This window comes from Aythya fuligula, chromosome Z (genome assembly GCF_009819795.1).
Source record: "Aythya fuligula isolate bAytFul2 chromosome Z, bAytFul2.pri, whole genome shotgun sequence".
NCBI classification, from domain to species: Eukaryota; Metazoa; Chordata; class Aves; order Anseriformes; family Anatidae; genus Aythya; species Aythya fuligula.
In genome coordinates, this window is record NC_045593.1 from 14042334 (window position 1) to 14063655 (window position 21322).

At 37.2% G+C, this 21322-nt stretch overlaps 2 protein-coding genes across 7 annotated transcripts in view; one reads left to right on the plus strand and one right to left on the minus strand.

Annotated features, from left to right (window-relative positions):
- LOC116500914 (oncostatin-M-specific receptor subunit beta-like) overlaps positions 1-10885 on the plus strand; it is a 33510-nt gene extending 22625 nt beyond the window's left edge. Inside the window, exons 10-19 of one of the 4 annotated variants that reach the window (XR_004254355.1) lie at positions 504-580; positions 980-1202; positions 1814-2014; positions 3360-3461; positions 3890-4069; positions 5491-5655; positions 7068-7146; positions 7409-7481; positions 8842-9668; positions 9888-10885. Coding sequence is in view for 3 of the 4 variants with exons in the window: in XM_032206264.1 (XP_032062155.1) it covers positions 504-580; positions 980-1202; positions 1814-2014; positions 3360-3461; positions 3890-4069; positions 5491-5655; positions 7068-7146; positions 7409-7481; positions 8842-9303 (1562 nt within the window). In the remaining variant the exon portion in view is untranslated. Of the gene's footprint in view, positions 1-503; positions 581-979; positions 1203-1813; positions 2015-3359; positions 3462-3889; positions 4070-5490; positions 5656-7067; positions 7147-7408; positions 7482-8841; positions 9780-9887 lie in introns of those variants that run through there. The other 3 variants (XM_032206264.1, XM_032206266.1, XM_032206267.1) reach the window with 3 other exon arrangements.
- Positions 10886-13256: 2371 nt separating this feature from the next.
- RICTOR (RPTOR independent companion of MTOR complex 2) overlaps positions 13257-21322 on the minus strand; it is a 75620-nt gene continuing 67554 nt past the window's right edge. For all 3 annotated transcript variants that reach the window (XM_032205366.1, XM_032205368.1, XM_032205367.1), the window contains 6 exons: positions 20462-20546; positions 18929-19162; positions 17965-18117; positions 17067-17190; positions 16010-16148; positions 13257-15843 (listed from right to left, as the gene is read on the minus strand). In XM_032205366.1, the coding sequence (XP_032061257.1) occupies positions 15769-15843; positions 16010-16148; positions 17067-17190; positions 17965-18117; positions 18929-19162; positions 20462-20546 (810 nt within the window). In that variant the 3' untranslated portion in view covers positions 13257-15768. The remainder of the gene's footprint in view (positions 15844-16009; positions 16149-17066; positions 17191-17964; positions 18118-18928; positions 19163-20461; positions 20547-21322) is intronic.

The following is a 21322-nucleotide window of genomic DNA, read 5'->3' on the forward strand; positions in this document are numbered from 1 at the left end:
ATTTGAGACTTGTTTGTTATTTTCTACTCTTCTGCTGTGTTGCTAAAGCAGAGGCCACTGCATACATGAAAGTAGAAGCACACTAAGCAAACTTTAAAAGGGTGGCTTTATAAACAACTTTCATCGTATGCACTGGTCTTTGCCATTTCATCCATTGTAGACAGTGGGAAATCCAGATGACTGGGAAGATGGCTGGACTGAGTAACAGTGTTCTGTGGGGGCTAGAGGAACAGTGCAGAGATGGGAACAAATATCTGGGAAATGAAAGCAAAGAAAGGTTTTCTAGGGAGATGAACCACACATGCATTCAGGAAAAAAAAAAAAACAAAAAAAAACAAAAAAAAAAAAAACAAGATTTGAAGACAACAAGAAGCTAAAGGATAATGTTTTAGCAAGATCTGAGAGTGATTGGGAAAGAGAGGTTTTGGGGGCTGAATCTGTTCAAATGGGAGCAATAGCCTCTCTGCACCTAGAACATCTTTGTTTTGCTGTATTTATTCCAGCTCCATCAGGGAAAGTGGACATCTGGAGTGAAATTACACCAGTTCTGAGGGGGCGGAACGTGACCTTGTTCTGGAAGGTGTGACGTGGGTACAGAAATGGAAATAAAACTCTTAATAAATGGGTTGGAAACTTCTTCCATGGACTTCAACAGGTCTATGTGCACTTACTAGCAATTCAGTATGGAAATGTCATCCAAGTCAAATATTATTTATAGCCTATTTCAGGATGTTTTTAGCTGTGTGATGGTGTGTCATCTTGACATTTCAGGCCTATATACTTCTATTTTATTATATTACTGATACTACATTTCCATTGCAGTCAGTATGAATTATGCGTGCATGCAAACAAGTGTCTATATTGTTGCAGAAATAATACATTAAAGTAGTTATTTAAAGTTCTAATTGTTCCTCTCATTTTTTTTTTCAGCAAAATTTGCTACATAATTTGTGTCTACTCACATATTTTTTTTCCCTAGCAAGAACCAGGATTTCGAGCAAATGCAAGAAGTATTTCATATGAAATAACCTGGGAAAAAGTAGAAGACAGCTCTAAAGCTGAATGCATCTCCCTGTCATCGGCCTATAATAGCACAAGGATTTTCATTGATAATCATCCCTACAGAATCACTATCATGGCAAAAAACAATGTTAATTATTCACTTCCTTCAATACTGATCATCCCTGGAGCTACAGATAACAGTAGGAGTATTTTCAGTTAAACCTAGATTTCCATTATCAGAGTTTTATGTGCACTTGTTATAAGTGAAATAGTAATTCATCATCTTGGGGGAATAAATTAACCAGACCCAATAACTGAAATCACTGCTATCTGGAAATTATTACTGTATTTTGGCCTATATGGTGTTAACTGTGTTTGTTTTAAGCTTAAGTGCTTTGATTCATCCCTCACAACAGAAAGTCTGTTTTCCACAGAGAGTTTCTGCAGAGCAAAGCGTGGTTAGCCTTCAGCTAGGTCTCGCACCTTCAGAAAGGGCCCTGAAGGAGCAGCCTTCCTCACAGGGAAGTTTGTGCATGCAATTAGCCTTTCGTGATTTCCATACATGACTCCAGGCTTATGCAGCTGAGTTCTTTTTCTGATAATAATAATTACTGGATGATTTTTGAGACGTCGATTTTCATTATATGAAGGGATCAGTTTTCAGCAGGTGAAAGAGCCTAAATGTCTGATCAAGAAGGAGCACAACCCTTTTATTATTATTACAACTGCTTAACACAGGAACAATATTGACCTTCATTTTTGCAGGTCTCCTGCAGGAAAGTAATAAAAACTCTGTTTTTTTCATTCCTAGGCACTGAAAAAATGCTCAATGACTCAGAGCTTAAAGAAGAGAAGGTTAATGGTACAGAGGATGGCATTTTGATTTCCTGGGAGCCCAGACATGCATACGACAGTTACGTTATTGATTGGTGTAACTTTCCGATGTCGCAGCCTTGTGATTTGCAGTGGGAGAGATTTGGGCCCAGCACTTCCAGTGCTCTAATCAGCTCAGGTGAAAGCAGAATAATTTTTTTTTCTGATACCTGTGGAGCAATTCTTTTATTGTAGTGTCGTGGTTTAACCCGGCTGGCAGCTCAACACCACGCAGCCGTTCGCTCACCCTCCCCCTCCCTCTCTGGGACGGGGGAAAGAAATGGAAAGTGAAGCCCGTGAGTTGAGATAAAGACAGTTTAATAAGACAGGAAAATAATAATAATAATAATAATAATAATAATAACAACAACAACAACAACAACAACAACAACAATAATAATACAATTATGATAATAGTACTACTACTAATAATGTGTACAAACAAGTGATGCACAATGCAATTGCTCACCACCCACTGACCGATGCCCAGCCTAACCCCGAGCAGTCCGGCCCCCTCCCCTGGCTAGCCACCCATATATATTGTTTAGCATGACCCCAGATGGTATGGAATACCCCTTGGGCTAGTTTGGGTCACCTGTCCTGGGTCTGTCCCCTCCCAGCTCTTACTGCACCCCCAGCCTGCCCGTTGGCAGGACAGAGCAAAAGGCTGAGATGTCCTTGGCTTGGTATAAGCACTGCTCTGCAACAATGAAAACATCGGGGTGTTATCAGCATTCTTCTCATCCTAAGCCAAAACACAGCATTCCACCAGCTACTAGGAAGAAAATTAATTCTGTTCTAACCGAAACCAGGACATGTAGACATTAATTGAATTTAGGATGTGTGTGGAATATTGAAGTCTGTGCAGTGCAGGTGCAGTTCTGTAATAGCATGTGACATCATGTTTTGCCCAGCAGCTGAAATAAACACCATAAATGTGTCAGCACCACTGAGCCCTGGAAATCAGAACAATATTTTAGCAAAACTCTTCTGAGTAGCTTGAAGTAACATCTTGTAGGGGAGTAGTAGTGTTGGTGAAGGAGTTCAAAATCTGTTTCAGCAGAAGACATACAAAATGGAGCTCTGCCTTATCTATAACATAGGTGAGAAGTTTAGACTCAGGCAAGATAACACCCAATCCACAGTGAGAGGTTTAGTGCTCTCAGTGTAACACAGAGAATGTCTCAGCAGCAGTTGGGTGTATTTCATCTCAGTGGTGGCCATTTGACCTCAGTTCTTTCTGGCCATGTGAAAGTCACTGTGATATACTTCTGCAGCTGTGGGAATACAGCCTTCCCAGACTTTCTTGCAGATGAGAGTTCACGTTGGAATGAAACCCGTTTGATTAAAATTTGACAGAACATACTTCAATTTGCAATAAAGAAACTACACTGCAACTGATTAAAAACAAACAAAACAAAAACAAGCCAACAGGGTAACCTGCCTCCTCACCAATTTATGTAATCAGTTCTACTCTTTTCTAGCTGCTTTTGTTCCAGGGGTAAGATACAACTTTCGTGTCTATGGCTCAACTGCTAATAGAGCCTCCTTGTTGGAGAGGAAGACTGGTTATCTCAAGGAGCAACGTAAGTTGGCAGTATATTTAGGGTTTGTATATTGGCTCAATTCATCTGTCACAAACAGAGCAATTCCACAGCTCTCATCTGAATAGATGTGACATGTAATTGCTGTGTTGTTTCTGTATCATCAGAGAAACATTTACAAGTTGTAAAACAATCTGCATGCCCAATACAGAGGATATGTGACTAGTGCAGTTAACATGTTAAGTCCCATCAAACTGGGGAAACTAAGCCATGATTAGCAGTCACTGCTGTGCATATAATGTGGGCTACATGAACACTGAAGGTGGCAGATATTTTGGAGTTCTTTGGCTTTGTTCATTTTTTAAGAGCAAGATAGAAACACCACATAGGAATTTAGAACTTTTTCAAGTGGGACGATACGCATTATTAACGGGTAATGGCAAGTTTAATGTGAATTTCCATTCTTCCAGCTCCTGAGTTCTGCACTGAGGTGAAAAACATTGAACTGAGTAACCATGCAGTGACACTATTTTGGGATCCTTGCCCCACAAACAAGACAGACCGTGGTTTTCTAAGAGGTTACTGCATTTATGTATCACCCGTTCAAGAGGATTGCAATTTGAAAGGATCCAAAAAACATGTTCATTCAGGTAACTGAGCCCTGGGATTTGATTTAGGAAGTTCTGTCACTGAGACAGGTGAGAGACTTTTGTGGCTGATACTGAAGACTCTTGGAAATTTCACATTGGGCAGGCAAATTAGCCCATAGGTAAGGCATAGATTTCAACACCTGCTGCTTTCGATTCCTCCCACGTGTTTGAGGTGTTAGTGTGCAGAAGTAGGGTCCTGGCTTTATACAGACTTGTAGCCTCCTGTCCTGTTTTCCATATATCCCTTCAACTTTATTGTGAGCTCCAGAAAGGATTCTTGTGGGAAAAGATTCTCCTCTGCAGGAGGAGTCAGTTTCTGCCTTTTGCAGTCTGAGTTCTGGAGAATTCCCAAAACATCTGTTTGTGGTCTGCTTGGACGAGAGTCGTAAGAAGTATGTTAGTTTTACTAGGTTTTTAGAAACAGATGGAATGCCATTTATTTCCGTCAGAATTGGATCACAGTGGAAATTCCCCATTTAAATTCTTTTATAATGAAAGTATTTGTGGCTGTGCTCTACCATGGAGTTCCTCAGGCAGCAGAACTAAGCCACGGGGTGGCACAAAACCATGTTTAAATTTTTATTTCTGTTTTTCCTGCTTCATACTCAAAACTGCTCTGGATGACTTTGCGTTAAAATTTCCAGGTGTTTCCAATCCATTCAAGGTGTTTTTTTTTTTCTTTTTTTTTTTTTCTTTTTTTTTTTCTTATTTTCTTTTTTTTTTTTTTTTTTTTTTTTTCCCTTTACTTCTTCTATTAGGTTTGTCATGTTATCTCTGATTCTTCTGTTCAGTAGACGATTACCAAGCTGAAAAGCATAAGTTGAACTGGAGAAGTATTATGTAAAAGTTCTTGCCAAAACTAAACTAAACACTGAAGTACCACAGTTCTGCAAGTAACCCCACCTAGACTTAAAATGCTTAAATCAAAGATTTGCTGTTTTCCAGTTGCCTGAGCTGGCAGATAAAGGGTGTGACTGGAAACGGGAAATAAGCTAACCCTTCCCTCCCTGGGGTCCAGGAGTTGCACAATAAGGAGTTTTTGTTTTCTTTTGTATTTGAGGCAGAGGTTTCTTCCTTTCAATTATCTTGAAAAAAACTTCACCTAAACTTAAGGGCTACCATATTCCAGGGAAAAAAAAAAAAAAGGCTAAGAAACAAATCAAGCTGTAGTAAGAGGAAATGGAAATACAGAGTTGCAGCTTCTGACAGCAGGTTGTTAGGTGGTCTACCGCAGGACGGCTGATGCTGCAAGAGTCCAGTTAGGAGGGATGTGAGCCCAGCCCAGTGGCACTGAGTCAGGATGACTATCATTCTCAGAAGAAAGTGTGCAGATTACAAAGAAAGCAAACTGTAAATGTTCTGTTATTTCAGTGGTTTAGCAAACTTGGTTAAGCTGATTTGTAACATCTGTTTCATTTTAGATGGCTCAGTGCTATGTAAATACACAATCGAAAACCCAGAAGAAAGGAGATACACTGTGAAACACCTAACGTCGAACACGAAATACAAATTAGCAGTTGTAGCCTACACTGGAGGAGGAGAGTTTCCTGAGCTTAACTTCATGTACATAGATACACCATTTGACTGTGAGTATTGGCAGTAAGATTATTTTTTTTCTCCTAGAAGAAAGATGGGAGGATGTTTGAGGTTAGAATGACCTTTCTTTCTCAAGGGAAAACCATTTAATTTTCAAAGCACTTGAGAAAGGATCTAATTGAGAAATGAAATACGCATGCCATCATGACATTTTAGTACTTTGAAGTAGCTACATCTTTAATTTAGAATTAAAAAAAAAATTACAACAATATTTAAATCTCATATCATTCTGGGAAGTAGCATAATGCATGCAGATTTGCAGGACTAGTGAGTCCTGTTTGGTAGATCATTGAAGAGCTGTGTCTGGATTTAAGTTGTTTCCTAGTATGGAAAAAACTACAGACCTGTGTGCAAATAGAGAATTTCTGTACAGACTCTTGAACTTCTAATGTTGGTTGTTATTCTCATCAGTCTTTAAATCCCCTGCCAAGCTAATTCCTGCATAAGCCAGAAAGAGGGCTGTTGGTTTGAGCATTATAGTTAACTGACTGGGCAGATAAAAGCAGAGCAGGAAATTACATGCCTGTAGTTCTGTTCTCTTGAAAACACCACTCAGTAGTCTTAGCTGTGAGATGTGTAACCCAAATTGGAATTGCCTAGTTTTGAAAAATTTGCCTGGAGTGAAGGTGGATGCGGAGGAAAAGAGGAGGCGTTGTCTCATGCAAGGACACTTCATGTTTTATGCTAACTAGCAAAAGTGTCTAAATGCTCACGGCTCCCTTGCAGAGGCGGTTCTGCCTCTTGCACCTGTGTTCCAGCTTCCATGCTCCAACCTGTTCTTGTGCAGATAGACTTTTGTACTGGCTTAAGTCAGGAAAGATAAAAAGGAGAATGTAACATGTTTCTTTTCCTGCTGTGGTTTGTGGTAGGGACACACAAGTCGGATGACAGGCCAAGATGGCAGGAGCCAGTGCAAATGGGGGGAGAGCACTTGTTCTTTGTAAGGGCCTGCGTCTAGTAGCCTGAACCATTTGTGAAAAACATTTTCTAAGGCTGTGTTTTATATCCAGTATTAAAAATACTGAGATTCTTATGTCAGCATAAATCCTAGAAGAGGAAGACTAGTGCAGTGCTAGTGTCTATATTTAACAAATAGTTAAGTGAGATTACTATTGCTTTAGCTCTTGGAAATTATAGTTACAATTAAGAAGCCAACTTGAGTGCAAAATGAAGGAATCTAGTAACACTTAAATTTTGGTAATCAATATCTAAATAAAGACATACAGTTGTATCCCAGACCTTACAGCCAAAATATCTTGCAACCACAGAACACATAATTTCACTGCTGAATTTGTGGCCCATATCCCATATTGATGGTATTTTTGTTCCAGAAAATCAGGCTGTGTTGACTATAACAAAGGAGATGCAGAAAACAAGATTTTAAAGTATTTTTCTTTCACAGCAGACATGATGTACCTTCTAGTCCTGCTAGTGATAGTTCCTTCACTAATAGTAACTATATGCGTCTGGAAGATGAAGTGGTAAGTTACAATGCATTTTATTTCTGTAGCCAGAGAATGCAACTGCTGTAATTTACAAGCTGCAGCTGCTGCTTGTTGCTCCCAGCCTGTTGTAAGGCCCCATTCATTTTTCCTTTGACTGTCTGCCTGTGTGGACATTGGAAATATTTGGCTTGCAGCATCATTTACATCTGTTCCTGTACACATCTGTATGTTGCTTCTGCTGGTAGAATGTGCTTTGATAAGAAAACAAAACTGACTTGTTTTGCTGTCTTATTTCCAGGGTGAAGGAGTGCTGCTGTCCTGTAATACCTAGTCCTAACAAAAGCAAAGTGCTGTCATTCAAAGAGTTTAAGGTAAGGTCACTGAACATCTATTATTTTTAATTTTTCCATTCTTGATTAGTGGAGGTTTTCCTTTGATGGCTGCATACAAAATGAGTGATATTTATTATACATAAATTAATATAACTTAATATCATAATTTACCGATCAGTTTATATGCTTCAATCTCTTACTGTAAAAAGTGAAAGCAAAAACATAGCATAGTCTGAGTTGGAATGGACCCACAAGAGTTACTGAGTCCAACTCCTGGCTCTACACAGGACCACCCAAAAATCAGACCCTGTGTCTGAGAACATTGTCCATACACTTCTTGAACTCCAGCAGCTCAGTGCTGTGCCCACTGCCCTGGGGAATCCGTCCCAGTGCCCGACCACCCTCTGGGTGCAGAACCTTTCCCTAACCCCCAGCCTGACCCTCCCCTGTCCCAGCTCCATGTCCGTCCCTCTGGTACTGTTGCTGTCCCTGGAGGCAAATCAGAGCCTGCCATTATACAAATCAAACAGTAAATGAAATCTTTTGATAGAGTAGGTGCTTCTTCAGTATTACTGTTCAAAACACAGTACTCTCTGAACTCAGCAGACCATACTGCATTATGGTGCACTTTGCTGTGTGCAGCCTGTGAATGCTGTCCATCCTGCTGCCTGCGTCACCTACTGTAAGGCAAAGGAGAGCATGGTAATTGATCCACTTGAGGGTCCTTGGGAGAATCTGCCAGGCATTGACAGATCTGACAGTGAAAAAAGAGCAGAAGGCCATCATCTTCCCCTGCAGGCCCTTGAGCCAGGAGCTGCTGCCTCAACACCGTGTGTAAAATAAGAGTAACGAAAGGATGACTGTGTCTCACCTTAGCAAGTGTGGTGGCTGCTGCTGCTATTTATTCCACACAATGGGAGAAGTCTAAAACTTAAGCCATAGGCTGCTGCCTTCCCACTGTTTCACACTTCAAAACTGCACAGATAAAAACACTGAGGAAGTCTTTAAAATAGAGGGACATCATAGAATCATCTAGATTGGAAAAATTTTATTAAGTTCAACCATTAGCCTGGCCTGCTGCGTGCCATCACTAAACCCCGTCCCTTCAGCGTCATGGACGTGTCTCATAAATGTCTCCAGGGCTGGGAACTCTGCCACTTCCTTAGGCAGCCCATTCCAATGATGTTTCCCTTCTGTATCAGAAATACTCTGATAAATTTCACATAAAATCCCTCTTCCATTAAACGTTTTGTACAGATTTTCCATTATGTTGGTTTATATGAAAAGTCCAAACTCAAAAAATCTGTAAGGTAATTTTAGAAGTGCTTGAAGTTATTACTCACTTTCCTTTACTCTGGACTTCTTTCATTGAATAATTTTTGTTATGTTTCTCCTGTAGATTGGGCCTGAGAAAGTTCTAAAAATAAGTGACTGCACTCCTGACACCCTAGCAGTGGATAATAAGGTCGAAGCCCAGAAATTACATCTACAGAGCCTGATGCCTTCAACGCCAACAGAAGATAAGACTGACGTCCACAATTCTTTCTGGGATTATCATAATGAAAATGAAAACGAAAATGAAAAGAGGAACTTTACATCCACACCTACACCTCAGACTCATACTTGGTTTGAAAATTTGGCTTATTCTTCTCATCTTGCAGTTGAATCTGACCCCTATCAATTGCCAGAGACACTAGAAACCAGCAAGGCAGAAGTGTCAGCAGTGCCGTACCAGCCCCAGTACTACCTCAGTATTTTGAATGATGATGTTCCCTCATCACCCGGAGAGGCAGCTGGCAGGAAGACCAGTTTGAGATATATTTCACAAACAGATGTACACTGCATTGGGAGGAGGCTTTGATGTACCCTCTTTGATCATCTGTCCAATGTTTGGGTTACAAAACGGAAACAGGAATTTCTGAAACCACTGCAGCTTCTCTTTTTGACAGAGGCTTTCACAAGCCCAGATGCCTTACTTCTGTTGACTGTTCAAAGCTGTTGGTTCAGGACTAGTTCAAAAACACTGACTTTGCACTGGAATGATGCATACTATAGTTTGAACACAAATTACTGTTATTATGTAAAATTTGCAAGCCAATATTGCATGGCCTATAACAAGCAGAGGGAACCATTGTTCTAGCAGAGCAACTGTTTGCAGAGGTGTTACCGAGGCACATAACCTTTTCCAGCATTAACCCTTGCACTTAGCAAACTCCAGACAACAAGGTAAGTAGACATAGTAGTCATATGCAAACATATATCAATCCCCTTTCCAAAGAACATCATATGCAGGATCCATATCAGCTAGATCTTCCACTGCTATGTTTGCATGTTTAAAAAAAAAAAAAAAAAAAAAAAAAAAACACAACTTCCTCTAGCTAGCACTGAAGGACATGATAGTTGTGATTTCAAAACTTACCAGAACATTCACTTTTTATCTTGCAGCATTTGTAGAAAAGGAATTGAATACCATAGATTTCTTCTAACTCCCAGAATCCACACAGTAGGCTGAGGTAAACTTGGTCTTCCATTCTGATTTTTAAAAACTGTACATTTCTAATGAAGCAACCTAGATACTATTGTATCTGAAAAAACCTTCATTTCAAAAAAGAAGCATTAAAAAAGGCTTGAAAGATATTCTGTATCAGGAACTACATGTGTAAGGAATTCTGATACAGAAACTTCACTCAAGAAGTCAGATTAAATTTCATTTTAAATTTCAGCATGGTGCAGGTTAGTCATGCCAGAGGGGATAGCTCTAACAAGGCACGATTTCCTACATCTGAGCTGTTGTAGCTTGGCTGCAGTAATTCAGCAGAGGAAGCTAGCAGAAGGGATACTGGGGGTGGAGGTAAAGCAGCCAGCACTGCCTTCATGGTGTGGTGAGACACTGTGGCCTCTCAGGAGTTCCCATCTCAGCTCCAGCAGAGGTGGCTCTCCTGGTCATTCCCAGGGAGATCCTCCATTGATGGCATTTTATAATCTGGAGGCAAGGCAATGGTTTACTAGGTACTGCTCTGCTTGGAGACATTAGGAAGTTACCTCCTCTTTATCTATAAAACCTTCTGCATGCTGGGCCTGATGGCTGCTGATTCTTGAAACTGCCTGTGCTGTAAAATACAGGCACAAACTGTTCCAAGGGGGATAAAGCCTTTGTGCAGGTTAAAGGGGGCAGTCAGGGCACTAGCACTAACAATTACAAAAATATTTCTGACGTAAGGGTAGAGAGGCATATATTTTTTTGTTTCTTTTAAAGACCTGTCTTGTATTAGTGCTTGAAAATGAGCTAAAAATGAAACAAGGTATAAAGTTTTGTGTTGTTTATAATTCAACTTTCACAGCTGTTGTTGAAATGCTGACACTTAAAATGTATGAAAATCACAATGGAAAATAACTCAGTCTCTGTCAGTACTCAAAATTTTTAAATAAATATGGTGTACAAACTATCAGAGTCCCCTGCTATTTTTGGAAGACATCTTACAAAGTAATAATGTAATGTATACTTTTGACAAAAAAAATGTTTATTTGGAAAGCTTCAGGTTGTTCTAGTTAGTTAGCAACTTACAAATATAAATAAAGTTCCAACTCATTCCTACTGCTGAGAGGTACATATGAGACCAGAACAACTATAAGAAGTTGAAGTACATTTTATTAACAATGCATCCCTTTGATAAGATTACGCTTCAGAAGGCTTTTAATGCCCATAGACATGAACTGTACACACTATACAAAAAAAAAAAAACACAAAAAAAATCAAGGTGGGCAATACCATTTTGGGACAAGCCTCTGTTTAAATTATACACAGCTCAATGCAATATTCTTACGGAAAATATATAAATACTTTTTCTTTCTATGTTACAGGTATACAATATAAATCAGATTTCAATGTCTGTTCAGTGACCTACAAACACTAGAACCTCCCAATATGTAGCAGCGTATTACTAAATAAAAAAAGACAATGTGGAACAGGGAGAATAAGTTTTGAGAGTTTCCTTGATCCCCACCTCTCCTTAGAACAATTAATTTACATAATCTCTTGTAATGCAGTTTTAGGGATGCTGACAGCCCAGTAAAGGAACAATTTTTCAATTAAATCTATAAAACATCTGCCTTTACTTCCTAAGACATTGCATCTTGTGCTGAAACAACCTATTCAGTGGTGAAATGGCATGTTACACTTTTTGGCATAAATTACATTTCTCAAATTAAATAGTGTATTTTACAAAGCAATTCAAGCAAAATGTGCAATTTCTGCATGCTGTGGCATTGCTATCAACCTATGTTACAAAAATAATCCAAAGAAAATCCACATTCTTTAATTGAAAACAACTATCCAGGGAACCAGAACTGAGTTAGACAAAAAAAAAAAAAAAGGGAAAGAGATAGGAGCTTCTACCAAGATACAAATGTGTTTTCTAGCATGTTCCCAAAGGTCTTTTATAGTTCTCAGATTTTACTCTCACCTTGTACCCACCTTTAAAATGCACATGATAGCAGTAGCTAGAACTTAAAAGTAAAAAAGTTAGAAGCTTTCAACTGGCTCCACAGCAAAGCACCCAGTAACAGGACTGTGGTGCAGCCCTGTGGGAGGAGAACAGAGAGCTTGGAACTGCTCCAAAGCCTGGCCTAAATTCCTACACCTCAACTCCTCAGCTTGAGCTCATATTCACAAGCTAACATAAGATTCCTGAAGTCCAAAAAAAACAGATACCATGACAAGAACATAGACTATGAAGCAGGAACAACTCTGATCTCTTGCAGGGCTTTAATTATCTACCCTTTTGAAACACTTCTCAAAATAGCTACCCTTCTTCTTCAGGCACTGTGAATCAGTGATGGTGCTATAATTTTTTCATCTTCTCACTGCAAATTAGAACTCTCTCATTCAAGACATGTTTAAAACATAACAAAAAGATGAGTGGTACTCTTACTCCTTTTAAAATGTTTATAAGGCAGCTTACCTTAGTGTGCCACCCTTAACTACTGAATACTGTGACTTGGGAGAAAAAACATCCAACAAAGAAAACAAAGAGAGCACCTTTCAGGTACATGTGTCAAATAAAATATAAGAACTGCCACATGAGGAAAAGTGACCGTCTCCAGTACAAGATGCCAGGGGTCCAGCATGTAAGCTAAGTACCTCAAAGCCTGACCCATTTATGGCAGCTGGGAGCATTCAGCATCTCAATTTCAGATACCAAAAACACCCCTTTCTCCAAAAGGGTACTCACACCACCCAGCCTTGTTCTCCTCCCTGCTCAGTGGAGAGAAACAGGTCATCCGGGAAATAATTCAGAGTGCTTTAGTCAGATCTCTGCCCTTTGGAAAGCGCCATACCTTTCCACTGACTGTAAACGACAACCAAGAAAGTAAGCCAGATAATTTAGTAGGCTAAATTTCATTGTTTTCATAGTCAAGCTCTTCTTCCTGTGAAGGCTTTCACCTCAGACCTGTCTGAATATTCTGTATTAGCATATTCCATCAGTCAGGATTTTTCTTTGCCACAGCAAACTGAATTTCTATATAGTGTCAATAAGCACTATCTGCTTTAACAATTGTCTGACCATATCCCAAACCATTAGGACTGGAAAAAATATGAAGTGAGTGGTCTGTCAGCTTCCCTTCCTACCCTTTCTAGGAAAAGTGGAAGAATTCTTTATTAGGTTTAATACATGTACTTTTTTTTTTTTTTTTTTTTTTTTTTTTTTAAGTTTTATCATGAAGCAAATAAAGTTCCAAAATAAGAATTTTTTTACGGGATATTTTAAAGAAATTGATAGAATTAGAAATTCACAGTTTATAACTAGACCAATATCAAATTCCTTCAATAATAGTATCCCTTCATTTGCCAATTAAAATGAAACACTAATGTGAGCTTAATGTAAATTAATTCTAGAAATGTATGTTATGTACAGACTTTACATCCTATATGCATACATGTTGAAATCTACTGACACTCATACACTTTTAGAAAAAACATTTAAACTGTATTTGCAGCAGTAATTCGTACATCAAGTTTCTGTTGTCATAGATCCCCAAACAAGCAAGTATTTCAGAAAAAGTAAGATGGAGAAGCTTTCAAAAGTATATTGACATTGCTTTTGCTTACCTTTTTCAGAGGCCTTCCTATTGCGCTTTCTACTTTAAGTGCTATTAAACTGGTAACAAATGAACAAGGGTGTTTTATTTAAATACAGGCGATAAAACTTGTTTATTTTGCTTAAATGCAGAAAAATAACATGGAGTTGTTTGATGTAACCCCATCTAGTTATTAAAACAAATCTCTTATACTCTAGCCTAACTGAGGTAGTGTTTGAAACTACGGTATAAGATACACCAGCCCCATTTTTGGGAAAACTACATTACTTCCTTTGGAGTATATACCACTATTTGGTCTACTTTGACTGAGATTTTGGTTTTTACAGAAGCATTTATTCCTTATGACCAGAGAATTCCAATATTAATGGTGTGGTATGTTTTCAGAACATTTCAAACATGTCTTGACATGTAGACATATTATTTGTGTCACTGACCACAAAAGATCTGAATAGGTTTCTTTTTGCTCCTTCTTTCAGTGGGAACTCATGAAATGACAGTCTCAGGAATTAGATTTTGCTATGAGCAGCAACTTACAAATCTGCTTTATGAGACCCTGATGGCATACAGTGCACATAAAAACTCAGTGAAGTGATACCTGCAAAGCAGTGCCTATGTGGCAAGATGAAATTTCCAATAAGAGCAAGTAAATTTCCTGTTTCACTGGGAATAATGTTTTACTGTTCACAAGACAACTGACTGAAATCTTCAGTAGCATAGCTAGTAAGAACGGGATTATGAGTATCAGGATAAATTTTCACTTATGTATTAATCAACAATTATAAAAAATGGTAAAAGTGAATGGATAAAAATACGTTCTACTTAGTACAGTCCAGCTGAGTTATTCTCCTATATCAAAATCAAAGGGCAACCCCTTCTATTACAGGCATTCTAACAAAGGTGGCCATGCTACTGTATATATATACACATTTGCATATATTTATATTACCTTTGTACAAAGGCTTCTGAATCTTTAGATGCATGATAAGTGATGGGGACTTTTACTTTTTTCATTAAGCTTGCACTCATTACTTTAGAAACCTCACTAGTAGCATAATAGCGTCAACTGTTTTCCTCATTAACAGTCACTGTATTATGTAACTTTTGCAACAAGTGTCAAACACCAATATAAAGTTTTAAGTCCTGCTGCTTCAAAATTTGTACTTAAGGCTTTTCACTACAATTATTAGTACTATTTGATGCTTGATTACTCATCCACTGAAAATTCAATCAAACCTTTGTTTTTACAAAAGGCTGTTTCCATGGAACTTGGAAAATTGCTCATATTACATCTTTTCACAAAAGCAGCGATGATTAATGTCTTCAAGTTTAGTTTATACAATATTCATTTATCTGATACAAATCATGCTTGTTAAAGATTTTTAGTTAAGAATAAGACCAACATTCATACTATATGAGCATGAGTGTAGTAACTGCAAACACATGCATATCATTCAGGGAAAACAATTTGATTCCAGCATTTTAGCTTTAAATGATTTGTTATTTTAAAATCAAACTGTAGTGAAAATCCTTAACTGGTTCAGATAAGATACATATATGTAAATGTAATGAAATTGGAGAGACTGCTAATAAAATGACTTAAAACTACAGTAATATTAAAATAACTTAAAGGAAACCTCAGATTCACAGAGGCTTTTTTTTTCTGTCTGAAGTTACAAATCCCCCAAGTAGTGTTACAAACAGTACAAAAACCAACAGAGAAGAGCTAACATTTATCCCCTGGTGTCCATGATCACAGCATGGCTCCCCATTGCTGACAACGGAATGCACCCTCATCTCACCAACTCCTGGTATGCTGGGTTTTAAAACAAAACAAAACAAAAACAAACAAAAACAAAAAGCAAGGCATCATTCTGCTTCTCCAGAACAGAATTAGAAGTCAATCAAGTCAATCATATAAGATGTCTCTGTGTTCTTTGTTTTGTTTTAAATTTATGGTTAAAAAATGAAATGAAAACTTGTGGAGGTGTTCAGTGCTCGGCTCTTGCATATTCTGGTAATTACTATTATTAGAACTATGGTAATGTTTAATATATCCCCAAGGGGCTCAAAAGTTGGTTGAGGAAGAAAGTTATCGGTTCACTCTTCAGGTACCAGTAGCTTCTGGAACGGTCTAGAAGATGATGATCCAAACTTTATTTTCCAGTCAATCAGAAGTTGTCTGAAGATTTCAGAAAGTCTGTATGCAATGCACTGCGTGGAACAGACGTCAGGATTCAGCTGATGTATCAATTACAGGTTGTTTTGTTGGTGTTGCTAAAATAGCCTCTGCTTCCTCATGCATCTAAAAGACAGACAGACGAAGTATTAATGTTGTTAGAAATTTTACCAGAATGACATCACAAAATGTTTTTTTTTTAATACATGCCTGAAAACATTACTCAGAACATGAAACCTGCACCCCTTTGGCACATTTTGGTGAATTCAAAGCATCTCAACCCTCCACTTACTTGTAAGAACTGCACATCTTGAAATAGCTCCTGAATGAATCTTCGAGATGGGAGTCGAAATGTACAATGTGCTAACAAGTAGGACACCTCAGAGTAAAGGCATATGTCATCAAATGCTTGGGGATACTTCTCCTTAATTCTGATCAACAGGAAAAACAGAATTTTAAAAGTCCTGAGCAGATTTCCATCATATTTTTAAAAACTGTTAAGTTTTGATTGTCATCATTAAACTAGAGCTCTTCAGTAATAAGGCATTATAAATTCTGGATATGAAGAAGAACAATCAGAACAGACAGCACGATTTTCTACCAAACTGGAAGAAATCTCTATTGATGACACCAAATAGAATATATCTAACTTCAAAGGATGTACGGAGCACCTGAGATCACCAATGCTAACAGTAGAATTTGAAAGATAACAGCGTATCAAAGACAACGCTCCCATATGTACCAACAATACTAAAAATAAATATGGAAAATCTAACTTAATATCTGTATTTTATAAGTAAAATGAACACTACCGAATTTTCGTTTAGCAGCTGATGGTTTTTAACATCACTAGTCCAGAAATTTACACTTTTTATTATGTTTAGTACATATACATTATTCCTGTATTTTTAACAGGAGTTTTGCCTGCAAATTAATGCCAGTGGTTGCATTGTTTCTTAAAACAGATTTGTGTTTCTCAAGTTACTTTCAAATTGTCACTCTGGTTACCTGATATATCTTGCTTGGCACAAATAAACATGAAATAATTACCGTTTCTTTTTCAAAGATTCAGGACATACTGAGTTTACAATGAAACATCACTACAGTTAAATTACTAATTTGAAAAAGAGTGGTAGGAGTATGACAATGAAAATGGAGCAAATAATATTATATGGAAGATCATTTCCTTAGCTTTTACATTATGTTCAGCAGCTATCTCCAGTAATCCACAATAATACCTGCTTGATGGCATTTTGAAAAGTCAGAATCAGGTGAACCACTATCTCAGAGAACTTAGAAAATACGTACAGCTAAATATTGACCAAACATTTGAAATGTATTTAACTTACGTCAGGAGTCCAGTTTCATGGCCCTTAGTTCCCACTGAACTACTCAAATTGATTACTAAACGTAAGACTTCTTTCCGCAGAAGTATTCTGCACACTGGTGTATCATCTGGGATTGATTTTACTCCTGGAAAAATAAATTCAACCATATGAAGTTCAAGCAGGAAGTCTTTGGTTATGCTAATCTTATGCCACGGAAGTCTGTTTTGGCATTTTATATACATGTGCATACACACAAACATGTACACAGATTTACATATATATTATGAACTACCAATAAATATCCTAATTAAAACTTAAAATTAAAAATTTTAACATAAGATCATTGTTTTTCCAAGATGAACTTCATAAGTTCTGTGAGACGTGGAAGAACTGAAAACTAACACTGAGATTCAACTACAGTTCTGTCTCTATCAGTAACGCATGCTGCTAGGGTATTACCTTCTCTGTTTGTATCAAATCCTAGAAGCTAGCAACCAGCTACTTCATAACAAATTATCATAATTCAAAATAGAAAACGCAAGTCTAGTAACAAAACCTCTCTCTAACAGAAATTTAGTAATTTTGTTTTTAAAAACTTTTTTTTCCCCTACAGTTGGGTAAAAAAAATCATTTTGATTGCAAGGTAGGACACAGAGGTGTTTAATTATCTGCAAAAGGTTGTACAGCATAAGCAGAACAGTTTTAAAGTATGTTCTTCTATTTCCTTAATAACAGGCAATGCATCTACCTTCCTGGATAGGGCACCTACAGATGGTTTGTTTCTTGTTGTTTGGTGTTTGTTTTTGAGTAATGGACATTACTTTATTGCAGGAAGTACAAATGAAGTATTATTCTTTCATAACACTTAACAATACTTTAAGAGCTATAGCTTCTAATAATATACGGTTTTCAAACTTACCTAGTACAAGTTCTGTACTTTTGGTGCTGCTAGCTGAACCATGAGATACTGCATCACTACAGCCCGAAATTCCAGAAAATTTGGAGGAATGAACATCTAAGTGATTGTGTATGGTCTGCCCACACCAGTCAGTATATGGAATGTCTGAGAAATCTAACAGAAACAAGATATCACGTCTCTGTTACTTGTATTTTTTCTTACCTGAAATGCTTTTCATATTTTCCAGCAACGTTATTTATGCAATACTCTGATGCACTAAGTATGGTAAATGTCAACATACAAAAGAGATGAAAACTAGATTTTAGACAAAGCATGCTAAAAGTGTTTTTAAAACACTATTTTGAATCTTAAAATTCTTTCATAAAAACAACCAACTCTTAAGCACTGACAGAAGTCTAATAAAAATGCATTCACATGTACAGCTCTTACTGATAAATCTATGCTTTTCTGTATAAAAGAGATGGATTTTGTATATGCACAAGTTCTTAGTTCATAGTAATTGTTACAGGTCATGCAGAATGGGCTCTGACTTCAACAGAAAGGTGTGACAATCAAGGATTATTCTGGGAAGTTTCACTACACATAACCTTTGATATTTCGGATGCAAAAAGATGAATGTAAAATCCTAACATTTAAGTTCTTGTGCATTTAATAGCGCATTAAAACATATTGGTTTGAAAGGATTTTGGGAGACTACCTAGTTCAACTCATTTAACAAAGAAAGGATCACTTCAAAATTAAATCAGATTACACTATGAAGAGTTTTTCCCCTTTATGTTCAACTGGAATTTCTTTTATTACAGCACATGTCCATGACCTCCTGTTCTTTGGCTCTGCAACTCTACAAGAGAGCCAGGGCCAGGTTCTTGACAATCTCCACATGGCATTTGAGGACTAAAAAAAGATGAATGCACCACAGCTTCCTCATTCAGTTTCATCACACATCCCCAAAAGAAACACTAACCTGTACGAGTATATGAAGAGTTCACTTTGTTGTTAGGCTGATAACCCAGAATTTGAATACAGACACAATAAAGGCAGTTTTCATCTGTGTGCTCCTGTAGCCCTGTATCCTCTGTATTTTCTAAAAACTGGGAGGCATCAGAACGGCTGGTATTCATTATTTCTGTGAGACTGATCTGCTGTCGGAGCATCTGAAAAGGACTTTTGACTACATCGCCTGTACCTGATGGAAGACCTGTAGATAGGCAGATATCAGGAAAAAACACATACAACAGTTAATAGAACATTCTTTGAATTAGATTTCCCCTGTTAAGGCTAAGAGTAGAAGATCTAGAAAGACCTAAACCTTTTTTTTTTTTATTTGAATAGTTAAATTCCCAAAATTTCTTATAGCATTCCAGAAATAAACATAGTTTTTTAGTCTCAGCTAAATACTATATAACAGAATGTTGCAAAGGATAGACCTCAATCTCTAAACACCTACTGTACAAAGGCAGGGTCAATTCCAATATTGTATCAACAACTGTAACACCCATATGTTACAAATTTTCATAGTATCAAACAACATTGGTAGAATATATCAGGTGTATAAATGATACATGCAAATGAAAACAATTTAAGAACACTAACTTAGTGCCTCTAACAGCAGGAAACTCGATTCAGTAATGTAGAAACAGGGCTAAGAAATTTCAGTGATGGGCTCTTCCTTGGATGGAAAGCACCAACATACACAATTTTGAATGGAAGTTACTTTATAACAAGACTCAGCAAGCTACAGAAACACTTTCAGGAAAAACAGCTTAATATATTATACTGATAACACATAAAAAAAGATCTTCGAGCAATCTTCTTGTAATAAAGGTCTAGTTAACTAGGACTAATAAAGGTCTAGTTAACTAGGACTACAGCTATTCTGCACTACTTTAGAACCAGTATCTATGTTTTGTTTTTAGTTGCCCTACTAAAAAGACACATTGATGCTCTACAGTTTGTCTACTCTCAAAGTAGAAAGAAAACCCTTTCCAGAACAAGCCAAGAATTACAGAGCACTTGCAATTCTCTTGTACTACATTTCATCATCTCCACTGATAAACTGCCTTGGAAACAACAGAAATACAAAATTTACTTTCCAAAATATACATGTAACAACTTTATTGTTCCTAAAAACTCATGGGTAATTAAAGGGAGTCAAAATGTAATAGCTCAATTTCTATTTGGCATTATATTTTTCTTTCTTAGCTTAAATTGTTTCTTTCTCTAATGCGCTATTGCTTCCAGTCTTCCTTCAATTAGCATTAGCTCATATTACAGTCAAAGATACATAGACATACTTCAATTTATTAGATCAAGTTCACGTTGAAACAACAGTGCATTATCTTGTCACAAAAATTAAATGAGTGGTCCAGTATCCCTAAATCCAGAACACAGCTCTCAAATAACCTTCTCAGTAAAGAGAAATAGCCAAACCAACATCCCACCCCAAACAACATATGTACAAATAAAGAAAATTACAATAGAGGAACAAAAACAATACCTCCTGCATCAGGTGCAAAGACCCTACCTCCACGGTCATCAAATGGAGGTGTAGTTTTTTTCTGGAAATATGGAGTCTCCTTTACCTGGTATAGTCAGGTGATAATCAAAATTAGCATGGGTGATAATCATACCGAGAGGAAAAAAAGATTTTGTGAGGACAATTTCAGGAAAAAGATCTAATTAGAGGATGAAATGAAGAAGGAGCCTTGAGTACTAAAGAAATGCCAATGAAAACAAAAAGCATAAATTTGTGAACGAAAATTTAATAATCAAATCTTATAAACAGAAAGCAAATAGACAAACAGTGGTGACAGGCTGTAAGAAAATCAGTGACCCAGAAGTGAGTACTAATGATCTCTACGATACTGGAGATCTCAGGAGGGCAAAGTAAGAACACCCAGGCCATTTAAACGTTGCCTGTAAAACACTGTAGAATTGAGTGGTGTTGTAGAGTTGAGAGAGAAGAAATGAAGCAACATAAAAACACCATAAAGACTGAAAGAAAAAAGAGAAAAAGTCATTTCACAAAGGAAACAAACCAGTATGATAGAAGATCTTGCCTTTGCTCTATCTTCAGTAGTTTTTAAGATTTGTAGAAAGGAATCAAGGTATGAAAGGCAAAAATTAAATAAACTAAAAATGAGAAAGACACTAGTTTACCTGTGACATAGACCATGCCCTGTCTTTGACAATTATGTAATGGAATATTAAAATTAATAAAAATTATGATGCATCACTGTTTAAATTGTAATGTATTTAAACTAAGCAGAGAGATAAAGGCAAATAAGACATCGAAGTAACCAGTTTTTAAGATACATACCTCTGAAGTTACGGCAATACAATTTAATGCTATGATGAT